General features: G+C 41.9%; 1 protein-coding gene across 1 annotated transcript in view; it reads right to left on the minus strand.

Annotated features, from left to right (window-relative positions):
* Nucleotides 1-13,078, minus strand: part of ST6GALNAC5 (ST6 N-acetylgalactosaminide alpha-2,6-sialyltransferase 5) — a 208,386-nt gene that overhangs the window by 13,910 nt on the left and 181,398 nt on the right. The window contains 2 exon segments of the mRNA NM_001192804.1: nucleotides 2,611-2,718; nucleotides 10,739-11,148. Of these exon segments, the coding sequence (NP_001179733.1) occupies nucleotides 2,611-2,718; nucleotides 10,739-11,148 (518 nt within the window).

The raw sequence follows: 13,078 nt of genomic DNA on the forward strand, positions 1-13,078 counted from the left end.
TAACATAAATGATATTAATAGTCTTCCCTGTGTTAGGCACTGTGTCAAACATTCTACATCCATGATCTCATTTAATCCTCACCATGACCCATTCACTTTTTATTACTGTTTTCTCATCCCCATCTTGCAGATGAGCCTCCACCATTTGGGACCTGGGTGCCTGGTGGTTCAACCCATGTGTCCAGGGCATGAAGAGGAAAGGAACTTGGGATTAGTCTGTGCTGCTCAGGGTTTTTCCCTTCTTTTCCTTTCTAAACAGGCATTGGGACTGAAGAGGATGCTATCTCCAGCCTAACCTTCTGCATCAGAAGACACCCAGCAGACCTCTCCACTTTCCCCAGAAGGACGCTTGGGGTAGGGATCCTTCTGAAGAATTTTTGCCAAAAGCATCTTGTGACAATACCTATGGAACCTCTGGGATGGTGACTGAGGGACAGAAATTCTGAGCGGGTGGAAATTCCATCCGGTGCCAAGGCAGGAATCTATTACAAGGAAATCTGGACTTCCTTGCTAGTGTTTTTCCAGAAATTGCTCCCATCCCACAAGCACTAAGTTGTGATGAACTTACTCTGAGTAAGAGAAATGACAGGTTAACTTGCCATTCATTTGTTTTCCATAATAAATGGAATATTTCCTTGAACACTTTAAGTCATTAACATTTCAATTTATTCATACTCTTTCTCTCTGGCATCTTAATGGCAATATTACATAATTATATCTGCCATCTAACCATCAGCTTTGATGGCTCTTGGCATGCCCAAAGGGGCTGCTGCCACTGCCTTTGCTGGCCTGTTGGTTTGAGGAGGCAGATTGTTTTTTTAACACCGTCCAACCTACCTTTTTGCATGGAGGTTGTTAAAGGGGGAAACAAAGCCAGTGCATGAAGTGATGAGGAACAGCATGAGGGTCCACGCTCACTCTGGTCATGTACTAGGCACTGTTCCAAGCACTTATGTGTATTCGCTTTTTTAATTCACCCACCACCCTATGTGAATGCATGTGTGCTAAGTCTCTTCAGTCGTGTCTGACTCTTTGCAACCCTATGGATTGTAGCCCACCAGGCTCCTCTGTCCAGTATTCCTGCCCACTCTAGTATTCTTGTCTGGGATTCTTCAGGCAAGAATACTGGAGTGGGTTGCCATGCCCTCCTCCAGGAGATCTTCCCAACAAACCTAAGAGGCAGCATCTGTTACTATCATCACATCCACTTCTAATGGCAACGAAGCTAAGATCCAGAGAGATTGAGTGACCTGCTTGAGGTCACATTAGTAAGTGGCGGGGCTGGGCTTTGAACCTGTGCCATCTGGGTACAGACTCCACATCCTTCCTTACTACAGTATGTCTTCCCTGGGGATTCATGAGTCCAAGAAGACTTCACAGTCTTGTCCTACCCATGCCTTTCCTTCTCTGTGACCTGACCGTTACACATACGCTAGTACTGCTGCTGTGTTGTCTTTGGGTTAAAAAGGATAGGAGAGAAGTGGCAAAGTGGTAACGGCATGATGTCTACTTCATCATGCGTCATCATCCTTGCATCTGACCTCCCAATTGTAGATTTTACCTAAAGATCCATGGCCTTTGAGAAGCTGTTAGGTTTAAAATACATGAAGGTATGCATGCATGCCTGCTCTGTTGCTAGGTCATGTCTGATCTGTGACCCTGGACTGTAACCTGCCAGGTTCCTCTGTCCACGGGATTATCCAGGCAAGAATACCAGAGTGGGTTGCTCGTTCCTCCTCCAGGGGATCTTCCTGACCCAGGGATAGAACCTGTGTCTCCTGCATTGCATATTCTTTACCACTGAGCCACCAGCACCACATGAAGATATAAGCCAGTATAAATTTTAATGAACAAGTTGAGAATGCCCTCTTTTACCATTTGAAGATCAGAACTGAGTCCATGTGCTGGTCAGCAGGCGTGCTTGAGAACTAGGAAACTTTCCGAATTTATTGGTACCACTCCTCTAGATTACAGGTGAATTTTCAATCAGGCTTCCACAAATCAAGCCCTGAATGTCTCTCAGTGCATCTCTGAGTACATACCAAACTCTGTCTGGGCACATACCAGGAGGTAACTTAAGGTAGCAACAGAGATGTATGGTTGTTTCCTTCAAAGCGATACATCAAAATAATTATGTCTGTGCTTTTGGTCCTAGAAGCACAAACTGAGGCTGCTGATGTGGAAAGGGAAAGAGACTCAAAGGAATATTTTAATTTTAGAAAACAGGCCTTACCATCAAAGAAATTGCTCTCTTTAATTCATTAAAAATTACCACATTCCTTTCAAATGAGAATAAAACTAATATTTCTTAATGCTGTTCATCATTAATATTATGCCAATTATTGCATTACTTTTGGTTGATAAATATTCACAGGATAAATGAAGCCCACAAGATGGATTAATTCTACAGCAGCACAAACAAAAAACTTTCAATATTTTATATCACATAATTAAATGCTGTTTGTTGTTTCTAGAACCAGGACTTGGGATATGTTAATTAATTGCTTCAAGAAGACAGTAAGACATGTCTCGTGGTTGATATTTGGAATCAGATAGTTATAAACACTGCATAACACTGCTGATGAATTACGTGTGCAGAATAAATCCTACCTGCAGAAGTCTGGGGGCACCATGCCATAAACATTGATCCTGTCACAGAGTTCCAGGGCTATTGTCATTGTGAACCAGCCAGTGCTGAGCCAAGTGTTGGAGATCTTCCTGGAAGGAACAATAGTTTAGTCTGCAAGCTGGTAAAGTAATCATTACACCCCTTCCATCTTAAATCTTATCTGGAACAAGGATGACTATATACACACACACTCTCTCTCTCTCCATTTGATAAACAGCCAGAACTTTACCAGATAGCAATATGTTACCAGTACCACCATATTCCATGATACAATGGTAAATGATGTCAATGTTCCATTATGGTGGGTTCTTAAGGGACTTCTACATAGCCAAAGATCATGATCAATGTTTATGTGCAAGTTATTACCAATTTCTTTTTTAAAAAATATTTATTTATCTATTTATTTGGCTGCATTAGATCTTACTTGTGGCACGAGGGCTTGGTTGCCCCATGGCTTGTGGGATCTTTATTTCACAACCAGGGATAGGACCCATGACTCCTGTATTGGAAGGTGGTTTTTAACCACTGGACCACCTGGGAAGCCCCACCACTCAATTTCTTGTAAGACAACAATCCTCATGTGTCAAATCTTTTTTAACTAGAGTACTTGACTATTATAATAGTCAAGAATAATAAATATTCTTTTTTCTCCAAGCAGGGTGGATAATGAAGAGCTTATTAAAATGAATAAATACAGTTGTCTTTATCTGCTGCTGCGTCGCTTTAGTCGTGTCCGACTCTGTGTGACCCCATAGATGGCAGCCAACCAGGCTTCCCGTCCCTGGGATTCTCCAGGCAAGAACACTGGAGTGGGTTGCCATTTCCTTCTCCAATGCATGAAAGTGAAAAGTGAAAGTGAAGTCGCTCAGTCATGTACGACTCTAGCGACCCCATGGACTGCAGCCCACCAGGCTCCTACGTCCATGGGATTTTCTAGGCAAAAGTACTGGAGTGGGGTGCCATTGCCTTTTCCGTGTCTTTATCTACCAGTTGATTGATTGATCAATCAAATGGTTGTAAGGTAGAAGCTTGCCTTTAACTAGACTAACTGACACCTAAATCTTGACTGAATGTCTTTCCTTAAAAGAAGTCCATTCATTTAGGAAGGGACTAATGATCAGAGGAAGAGGACACAGGAACACTTATGTTTAATTTAGTATTTGCTTTATTTTCCATCAAAAGAGTCAGAGCCCTATGAAAATTTTTATTAGAAGAACCAAAAATTGACAGAATATAAGGATTGCATTGGTGGGTTTCAACATTAATTCATTTACCCATTCAAACATCTGTGTTGAGCTCTAACCACATGCTGAGTCCGAGGGTAGCTGTGGAGACATACCATCAAGGTCTCAGCTGACCTGTGAGGATGACTTGGTCCACCATGCTATGCTGCTGTGGATATTAATTTCAATTCTTTGGGGATTGCTGTTTTTATTTTTTTCCCCAGTGCTTATGGTAGGCCTCATTAGCCAGTTTCAAAACCTTATCCTCAAGGTCAGACTGCCTGATTTTGCCCAGCCATAGCACCATCTGTGATATGAATAATGGAGTTGCAGTAAAGTTTTTCTACTGGCACTGCATAGTACCCCTCTTTAAGGAGGAAGAGTTTTTGTTAAGCAGTTTGCATTATTTCCATTTCACATAAGGAATAACAATCAAAAAAGGTGTTTTAAGAAGTCTTTTGTTTTATCACATACCTGACAGGAATGGATAATTTAGTCATTCCTGAGCTTATGGCTTCAACTTTCTAGTTCTTAATCTCTTTACTCATTTTTATTTTCCACTCCACTGTATCCTGATCCAGTAATATCCCAGGAAGTCCATTTAAAAGATTCTCAAGATGGATATAACACAGATTTGTATCTTACTAGTTTCTATCATTCACCAGCTGAATGACCTGAGGCAGGTTACTACTATTCTTTGAGCCTTGATTTCTTATCCAGAAAGCAGGCATGGGAAGCTCTATCTTCCTGAGCAATCTGTAATTTCAAAGACTAAGAGAGACAACATCATAAGAAGTATAAAGTCTGGTATGTTGATACATCAAGGTCCCTTCCTCCTCTCTGGGTTGCTAGGTTGGAGCAAATGAAGTAAATAATTCAGCCATTACTCTAAGTGCTTTTTAACACACATAAAGAAACTGATATCCTTCTAACATGGCTACTGGCTCTTATGTAGAATCCATCATCAGTAGTTAGGGAAGTAATCAGAAAATTCTGGGACCTCCAGTCTACACAGGTATTAACGATCCCACTTCTTTCTCACCAGGACTATGTATTCCTAATACCTTTGGGACTGAGTGCGTAGCAGAGCTGAATGGGGGAGGGGAAGGGAAGGCCATGCCATACCTTGTCTTCACCAAGGCTGTGACCTTGAGATGGCCAATTGTTCTAGACTTAAACTAGGTTAGTGAATAAATAGGAGAATGTGGGGCCCAGGAAGAGAATGATAGCTTATTGAGATCCACAGATTCCTGATCCAGGAATCACACCTGTGTCCCTATGATTTCAAGTTGTAGGAAACACCAAGAGGGCTTTTTCCCAGTGGCAGAAACTTCCCCACAATTTTGGCTTTCTTTTGTGTGAGGTAGTAGAAATCACAAGCCACAGTCTGAAATACAGGAGGATGGGACTCTACAGTAAAAGGTTTAAGGGGTAAAAATGGGGAGAATACAAAATGGAGGACTAAAGAAACCAAGATGAAGGTTTCTTTAAAGTGCCACTTAAAATTCCCCAGACCTGCAAAATAATAGCCTTTTGGAAAAGCTCACATGCTACAGACATGCAACTGCTCTGTGCTGTCTGTCTAAAATGATTCAAACTCTTTTTCCAGCAAAGGAATATCTACTGTTTTTACACTTAATCAGCTGTAATGAAGGAATATGAAGAGCTGTCATGTGCTTATTAGGGGAAATGATCAGATATTCTTTTATATGATGAAGTAACACACTGAGCTGATAATTCTATAGTGCACACTAAATTACAATTAAAGGCCTTTCTGCTCCACCAGAATCTCATTTATAATCTCTATGGAAATATTCTTCCTGCAGTTATTTCATTTATGCTTCTTTTATCTAATTACTATAATATTGGTTCTGAATCATATTTTCCTAATGTACCCTTATTCAATTATAAAGTTATTTTCAAGTACAGTTACTTTCTAATATCAAAGAATACCACTTGGCCATCTATGTCATTTGTCATGCTTCTTAATTGCAGATTGTTTCTGAGCCACTTTTTTCTTCACTTTTAAGTAGGGTGAAACTTCCATAAATCAGAATCTACTGAATTATCCCATTTCTTCAAAATATTATCCTGAAATGAATGTCTGGATCATGAGATGTGCAAAATCAGATATTCCATACTAAGTGTATCTTTAATCCATGCTACTGTGTTCAGTTCAGTTCAATTCAGTCGCTCAGTCATGTCCGACTCTTTGCGACCCCATGAATCGCAGCACGCCAGGCCTCCCTGGCCATCACCAACTCCCGGAGTTCACTCAGACTCACGTCCATTGAGTCAGTGATACGATCCAGCCATCTCATCCTCTGTCATCCCCTTCTCCTCCTGCCCCCAATCCCTCCCAGCATCAGAGTCTTTTCCAATGAGTCAACTCTTCGCATGAGGTGGCCAAAGGACTGGAGTTTCAGCTTTAGCATCATTCCTTTCAAAGAAATCCCAGGGCTGATCTCCTTCAGAATGGACTGGTTGGATCTCCTTGCAGTCCAAGGGACTCTCAAGAGTCTTCTCCAACACCACAGTTCCAAAGCATCAATTCTTCGGTGCTCAGCCTTCTTCACAGTCCAACTCTCACATCCATACATGACCACAGGAAAAACCATAGCCTTGACTAGCTGGACCTTTGTTGGCAAAGTAATGTCTCTGCTTTTGAATATGTTGTCTAGGTTGGTCATAACTTTCCTTCCAAGGAGTAAGCATCTTTTAATTTCATGGCTGCAGTCACCATCTGTAGTGATTTTGGAGCCCAGAAAAATAAAGTCTGACACTGTTTCCACTGTTTCCCCATCTATTTCCCATGAAGTGGTGGGACTGGATGCCATGATCTTCGTTTTCTGAATGTTGAGCTTTAAGCCAACTTTTTCACTCTCCACTTTCACTTTCATCAAGAGGCTTTTGAGTTCCTCTTCACTTTCTGCCGTAAGGGTGGTGTCATCTGCATATCTGAGGTTACTGATATTTCTCCCGGCAATCTTGATTCCAATTTGTGTTTCTTCCAGTCCAGTGTTTTTCATGATGTACTCTGCATATAAGTTAAATAAGTAGGGTGACAATATACAGCCTTGACGAACTCCTTTTCCTATTTGGAACCAGCCTGTTGTTCCATGTCCAATTCTAACTGTTGCGATCCAGAACAATGTGTAATTATTTGATATAGCTAACACTGCAGCAGTGTTTCAGGAATACTTAAATCTAGCAAACAACCATTAAACTCAAAAGAAAAGTGTTTTCTATTGAAGAGAGTGTTTTTACTTATTTTGAATTTTCCAAACACAAAAATTGAAACCGTAAATAACTTCCTTCACTCTCCTTCTCTTATAAAATGCTCTTTTGGTTAAAGAACTCATACAAATGAGCAGCAGTCTGTCTTATTTGTGGTTTTTAAAAGATAATGAATGACTGGATTTCATGACAGTGTGTGATGATGACAAGATTCCCTGTGTGATCTACTGACTGGGCTAACCATGGAATTAGTCACCTGGACCTCCAGGGAAGGAGGCCACATGCCAGCAGCTGGGTCCCGCTCTCCTCACTCCATCAGAAATCATACTTACTCTTGTCTGACCAGCCCTCCAACGATCACAAAGATTTCCAGGATTTAAAGAGAAAGCTCTTCCCAACAAAGAATTTGGGGAGAGTGAGCTCTATTCTTTCTTTAAGACTGTTCTCCATAATGAGTTGCTTAAGCTAGCCCAAAGGATTTAGTACTTCCTATTCTTTATTTCTTGGGCTCCAAAATCACTGAGGGTGGTGAATGCAACAATGAAATTAGAAGACACTTGCTTCTTAGAAGGAAAGCTATGACAAACCCAGACAATGTATTAAAAAGCAAAGACATCACTTTGCCAACAAAGGTCCATATAGTCAAAGCTATGGTTTTTCCAGTAGTCATGTATGGATTTGAGAATTGGACCATAAAAAAAGGCCGAGCTCTGAAGAATTGATGCTTTTGAATTGTGGTGCTAGGGAAGACTCTTAAGAATCCCTTGGACTGCCAGGAGATCAAAGTAGTCTATCCTAAAGGAAATTAACCCTGAATATTCATTGGAAGGATAGGGAGGCCTAGCGTGCTGCTGTCCATGGGGTCACAATTAGTCAGCCGAAACTGAGTGACTGAACAGCAACATTCATTAGAAAGACTGATGCTAAAGCTGAAGCTCCAATACTTTGGCCACCTGATGTGAAGAGCTGACTCATTGGAAAAGACTCTGATGCTGGGCAAGATTGAAAGCAAAAGGAGAAGAGGGTGGCAGAGGATGAGATAGTTGGATGGCATCACTGACTCAATTTACATGAACTTGAGCAAACTCTGGGAGATAGTGGAGGACAGGGAAGCCTGGTGTTCTGCAGTCCACAAACAGTTGAACATGACTTAGTGACTGAACAACAACAAATTCTTTTTTTATCAGAAATTGGCTCAGGAACAGTTTTTCTTAGGAAAGGGGTAAGTTATATCATTAAACACATATTAATTATAAAAGAATGTTTTAGAATTGAGGAAATAAGTAAAATTTAATCATTAGACCAGTTCTATGAAGCCTAGTCACTGTGCGCTTCTCACATGTGAAGTTACTAAAAGGTTAGCTATTTTGTCCTAGACTATACAGCTAGTGAGGGACAGAGTCAAAATTCCAACCCAGAGCTGTGTATTTGGACACCGCACTGTTCACTATGTACACCGCGCTGTTCCTTTCGATACCTGTAACTGTCCTTTTCTTCAGTGAGATTTAGCCGATTCCTCACCCTTTATCTCTGCCTCCTCTCCAGCTGCCCACCCCGCCCACCATCACCCTCCTGCCCACAGTCACAGGGACTCTTCTCCAACCCCCTGCAAGTCTTCTCACTTCTCACCTTCTCATATCCATAAGGGCACTTTTTTCTCCGCTTCTCAGGTTCTTCTTTACCTGGATAAATACTTATTGACCTCAGCCTCTGCTTAAATACATCTTTGGGAGAAGATGTATTTAAGAAGTCTTTCCACCAGACCCTCACCTTCTAGACCAGTGCTTTTCAAAAGATTTGGACTTACAGTAAGAAATACATTTTACACCGTGATTGAGTGTATATGCTCACATGTATTATACATGGCTTTCATTTCATAGTTTTCTAAAGCACGTAATTTAGTGCTTTTTAGTATATTCACAGTTATGCCATCATCATCCCTATCTAATTCTAGAATGATTTTATCACATCAAAAAGACGTCTCTGTATATGTATATTTTTATGTACAAAACTGAAATAAATTTTATTTCATGAAATAATACTTTTCCTTACTTACTGTGGGGAATGAATGCTGAAATTGTCTTTTATTACATTATTCCATTCTTTCTATTATATTAAAAAAAATCTTATAGTGACTCACTGCATGCATTTTGTGTCCCATTACAGATCTGTAACTAACAGTTTGGTAAGCCTTGCCCTAGACTACAGCCCGTCTTCCTGTCCCACAGGTCAGAGGACCATTTTCTTCCCCTCACAAGACCTAGCACATTGGCCACTACTTGGTGAACATCTGCCCACCCTAGAAGACTATATTCCTGGAGGGCAGGTTCTACATCTGCCTTACTTTTGACTATATGTATTTCCCATATCAGGTGCAGTGAAATAGCAGGCACTAATAAATATCTGTTGACTGAATAAATATTTGCCTTTGAAGAGAAAAACAACCCTATTTACTTCTTTTTGGTTAGTGTTCACCTGAGGAACTAAAATGCAAGAAACCTATTATCTTGCACTTACTACCAATGTAAGCCAGCAGCAGTGTCACCTCTTCCTCCAAAGTAGGGCTATGGCCCTGAATTATCCATATAAATACTCTCTTCACTTTGCCTATAAATTCAACTTGAACAGTCCAATCTCCAGGAGGCCCCTACAGATGAACTCTGTCCACAGCATGAGCAGCAGGGCCAAAGCAGAAAGCCCTAAGCAAGAGCTTTTAGAAAGAATAAATACTTCCAGTGGCAGCAACATGGGTGGATGTAGAGCTTATCACATTAAGCAAAGTAAGTCAGAGAAAGACGAATATCATGTATCACTTACATGTGGAATCTTAAAAAAAAACTATGAATAAACTTATTTACAAAACAGAGACAGACTCACAGATTTAGAATAAAAACTTACTGTTACCAAAAGGGGTAGTGAGGGAAAGAGATAAATTAGGAGTTTGGAATTAACCACTCCTATATATAAAACATATAAACAACAAGGACTTACACTACAGCACAGGGAACTATATTAAATATCTTGTAATAACCTCTAACAGAAAAGAATCTGAGAAATCTTATATTACACATAAGTATACATATAATATATATAAAATTATATACAGTTGTTCTCCATATATATATATACACACAAACATATATGTTCTCCATATATATACATACATATATATGTTCTCCATATATATATATACACACACACATTTATACACAAAACTGAATTAGGCTTCTCAGGTGGCTCTGTGGTAAAGGATCTGCCTACCAAGGCAGGAGACTTAAGAGCATGGGTTCAATCCCTGGGTCAGGAAGATCCGCTGGAGTAGGAAATGGCTCCCCACTCCAGTATTCTTGCCTGGAAAATTCCATGGACAGTGGAACGTCAGTGGGCTACAGTCCATGGGGTTGCGAAGAGTCAGACAGGACTTAGCACACATATAACTGAATTGCTTTGCTATACACCTGAAACTACAACATTGTAAATGAAGTATACTTCAATTAAAAAAAATGATTAAAAATTTAAAGAAAAAGAAGCTTATCTGACATAAGCATTAAAAAAAAAAAGCTTCGCTCTTGGTGAATTGGCCAGCCAGGGAGAACGTTTCCTCGCCCTAGCCTGTCTCCCGTGCCACCTCTTGCCCTCGCCTCCGTACCTGTCTTTGCCGGTCTCGCGCTTGAAGAGCTCGTCGAACTGCAGCATCTTGTGGCGCGCGATCATGAAGGCCTTCAGCCGGGGCAGCACCTGGCTCAGCAGCTGCAGGTTGTTGTAGACCTGGCCCTTGCCGTCGCGGCGCATGTAGCTGCTGGGGCCCCAGAAGATGAACACGGTGCCCTGGCTGACGTTGAGCAGGTCATGGCGGTTGCGGAGGATCCGCTGGATGCTGGAATGCGCGATGACCCGCAGGCTGGTGCGGTTGCCCACGTCCCGCCCGTAGCCACGCGTGGGGGCGTCGTTCATGCGAATGACACATTCAGTCTGGTCAATCTGGGCGCCTTGCCTGCTGCGCAGCAGCTGCCCGGAGCTCGTCACCAGGGCGCAGTCCCTGCAGTGCATTTTCAGCGGCTGGAAGGAGAGGGAGAAGGACTCCATCAGTGGGCAATGCTCTCTTGGCACCAGCGGGTCACTTTCCTGCATCTGAGGGCTGCCTCTCTTTTTTCTCCTCCCTCTTTTGTCAAAATATACCCCTGATGCTATTACCTCATCAGACTGGTGTCAGGGAGCTCTGGACAACAGGAAAAGAGCCAGCAGTGACCTGTCGAACATGGGGGTCTGGGCTTCACTGATATTAACATATCAGACTGTCATATCAATGTAACAAGCTTGCTGTGACTGCCATTTTACAGATAATGATACCCCAAGGCTCAGAGACATTTAAAAAAAATGCTCAGATACATAACTAGCAAGTAATGAAGTCATGCTCTCAAATTCAGGTCTTTCTGAATCCAGAGTTACCCCTAAGTTGAAGAAAAGACTATATTACAATGTGCTCTGACACTAGTTTTGATGCTCTTGACTCACCTGATTGGAAGTTAAGCATATATCAGTATTCTTGGATGCTGTACAAATATATTTATCCTAAATAGGCATCATCTAAAAATCACAGGAGAAAAGACATGCAAATTGTAACCCCTCAGATGCCATAATTTTGAAATGACAATTAGGATTGTTTCTCCCATTTTAAAGGGAGAGAGTGAGAAACTGAGTTGGTCCACCTTCAGAAATGTGAAGAAAGCCTTAAGCTCATCGAGTGCACACATGCCTTGTGGGAGCCCTGGGCCTGCAGTCACCACCATAGCAACGCCAAGGATGGGGCTCGCTTCAATACCCTGAACCCCTGATGTGTTTTCTGAACAGCAACATTCCTATATGCTATACATTTCCCTGATCGTGTTTAACGAGAAATATCTCGGTTGCTGTTTGAAGATAATGTAATTAGGGCCTGAGGCCAAGGCCAACAAGTGCACAAGAAACTGACAGTCAAGAATGTTCTGAAGGACTGTTGCTCTATTATATTCTCCCCAGAGACTCTGTCCTCCTTCCCTGTTAACTTTGAACTGGACACACCGGGTCCTGCACAGTCCCAGGAAACTGGTTCCAATTTTGTTCTGCGTGTATTCAGTTGTATATTTACTCTGGGAGTTTCTTGAACCATGGCTCTATCTTCAGAATCAGACAAAGAGCACCCAAGGGCGGCCACCTTCCCTCACTGCAGAGTGCCCTTCGCAGAGTGGCGAAGGGCACCCACACAGGATGGTCCAGGCTTGGCCCTACCACCTGTTAGCTTTGGGACCTTGGCCATTCACTAACCTCCACAAGTCTCAGTTTTCTCATCTTTAACTGGGGATAATTTATGCACCATTCCACTTTGCTGGAACACATAGAATCAACTTGAGTCATATGGAATTGCCAATATTTGACCTGAAAAATTATTAATAGAAATTGCATGCAGTTCAACCCGGTCCTTACCGTAGGACCTGGCACAGTGTCATTCATTAAGTGACGGCTGATTCGGGGATTATCAGGCAGAGTGGAGAGCATTGTAGGCCCATATACAAGTCAGTATGTACTAATCACCCGGAGTCAATCATTGACACATGGGCTTATGAAATGGCAATTCTACCACTGCAAATTCTCATCATTCATTTGACATCAAGTTACTCTCAGGTGAAGCTTCCCTGGTGGCTCAGACAGTAAAGAATCTGCCTGCAATGTGAGACCCAGGTTCAATCCCTGGTTTGGGAAGATCCCCTGGAGAAGAGAATGGCATCAACTCTAGTATTCTTGTCTGGAGAATCCCCATGGACAGAGGAGGCTGGCAGGCTACATCCACAGAGTCACAAAGAGTCGGACACGACTGAGTGACTTTCAGTTTCACTACTCTTAGGTGACATGCACTCTGCTGGGCAGTAAGAATGCAAATGGAATGGAAAAACAGAACCCTTCAAAGTTTATACTTTAGAAGCAGGCAGTGGGTCAGTAAAGATGTGCAATA

Source organism: Bos taurus, chromosome 3 (assembly GCF_002263795.3).
Source record: "Bos taurus isolate L1 Dominette 01449 registration number 42190680 breed Hereford chromosome 3, ARS-UCD2.0, whole genome shotgun sequence".
Lineage (NCBI taxonomy): Eukaryota > Metazoa > Chordata > Mammalia > Artiodactyla > Bovidae > Bos > Bos taurus.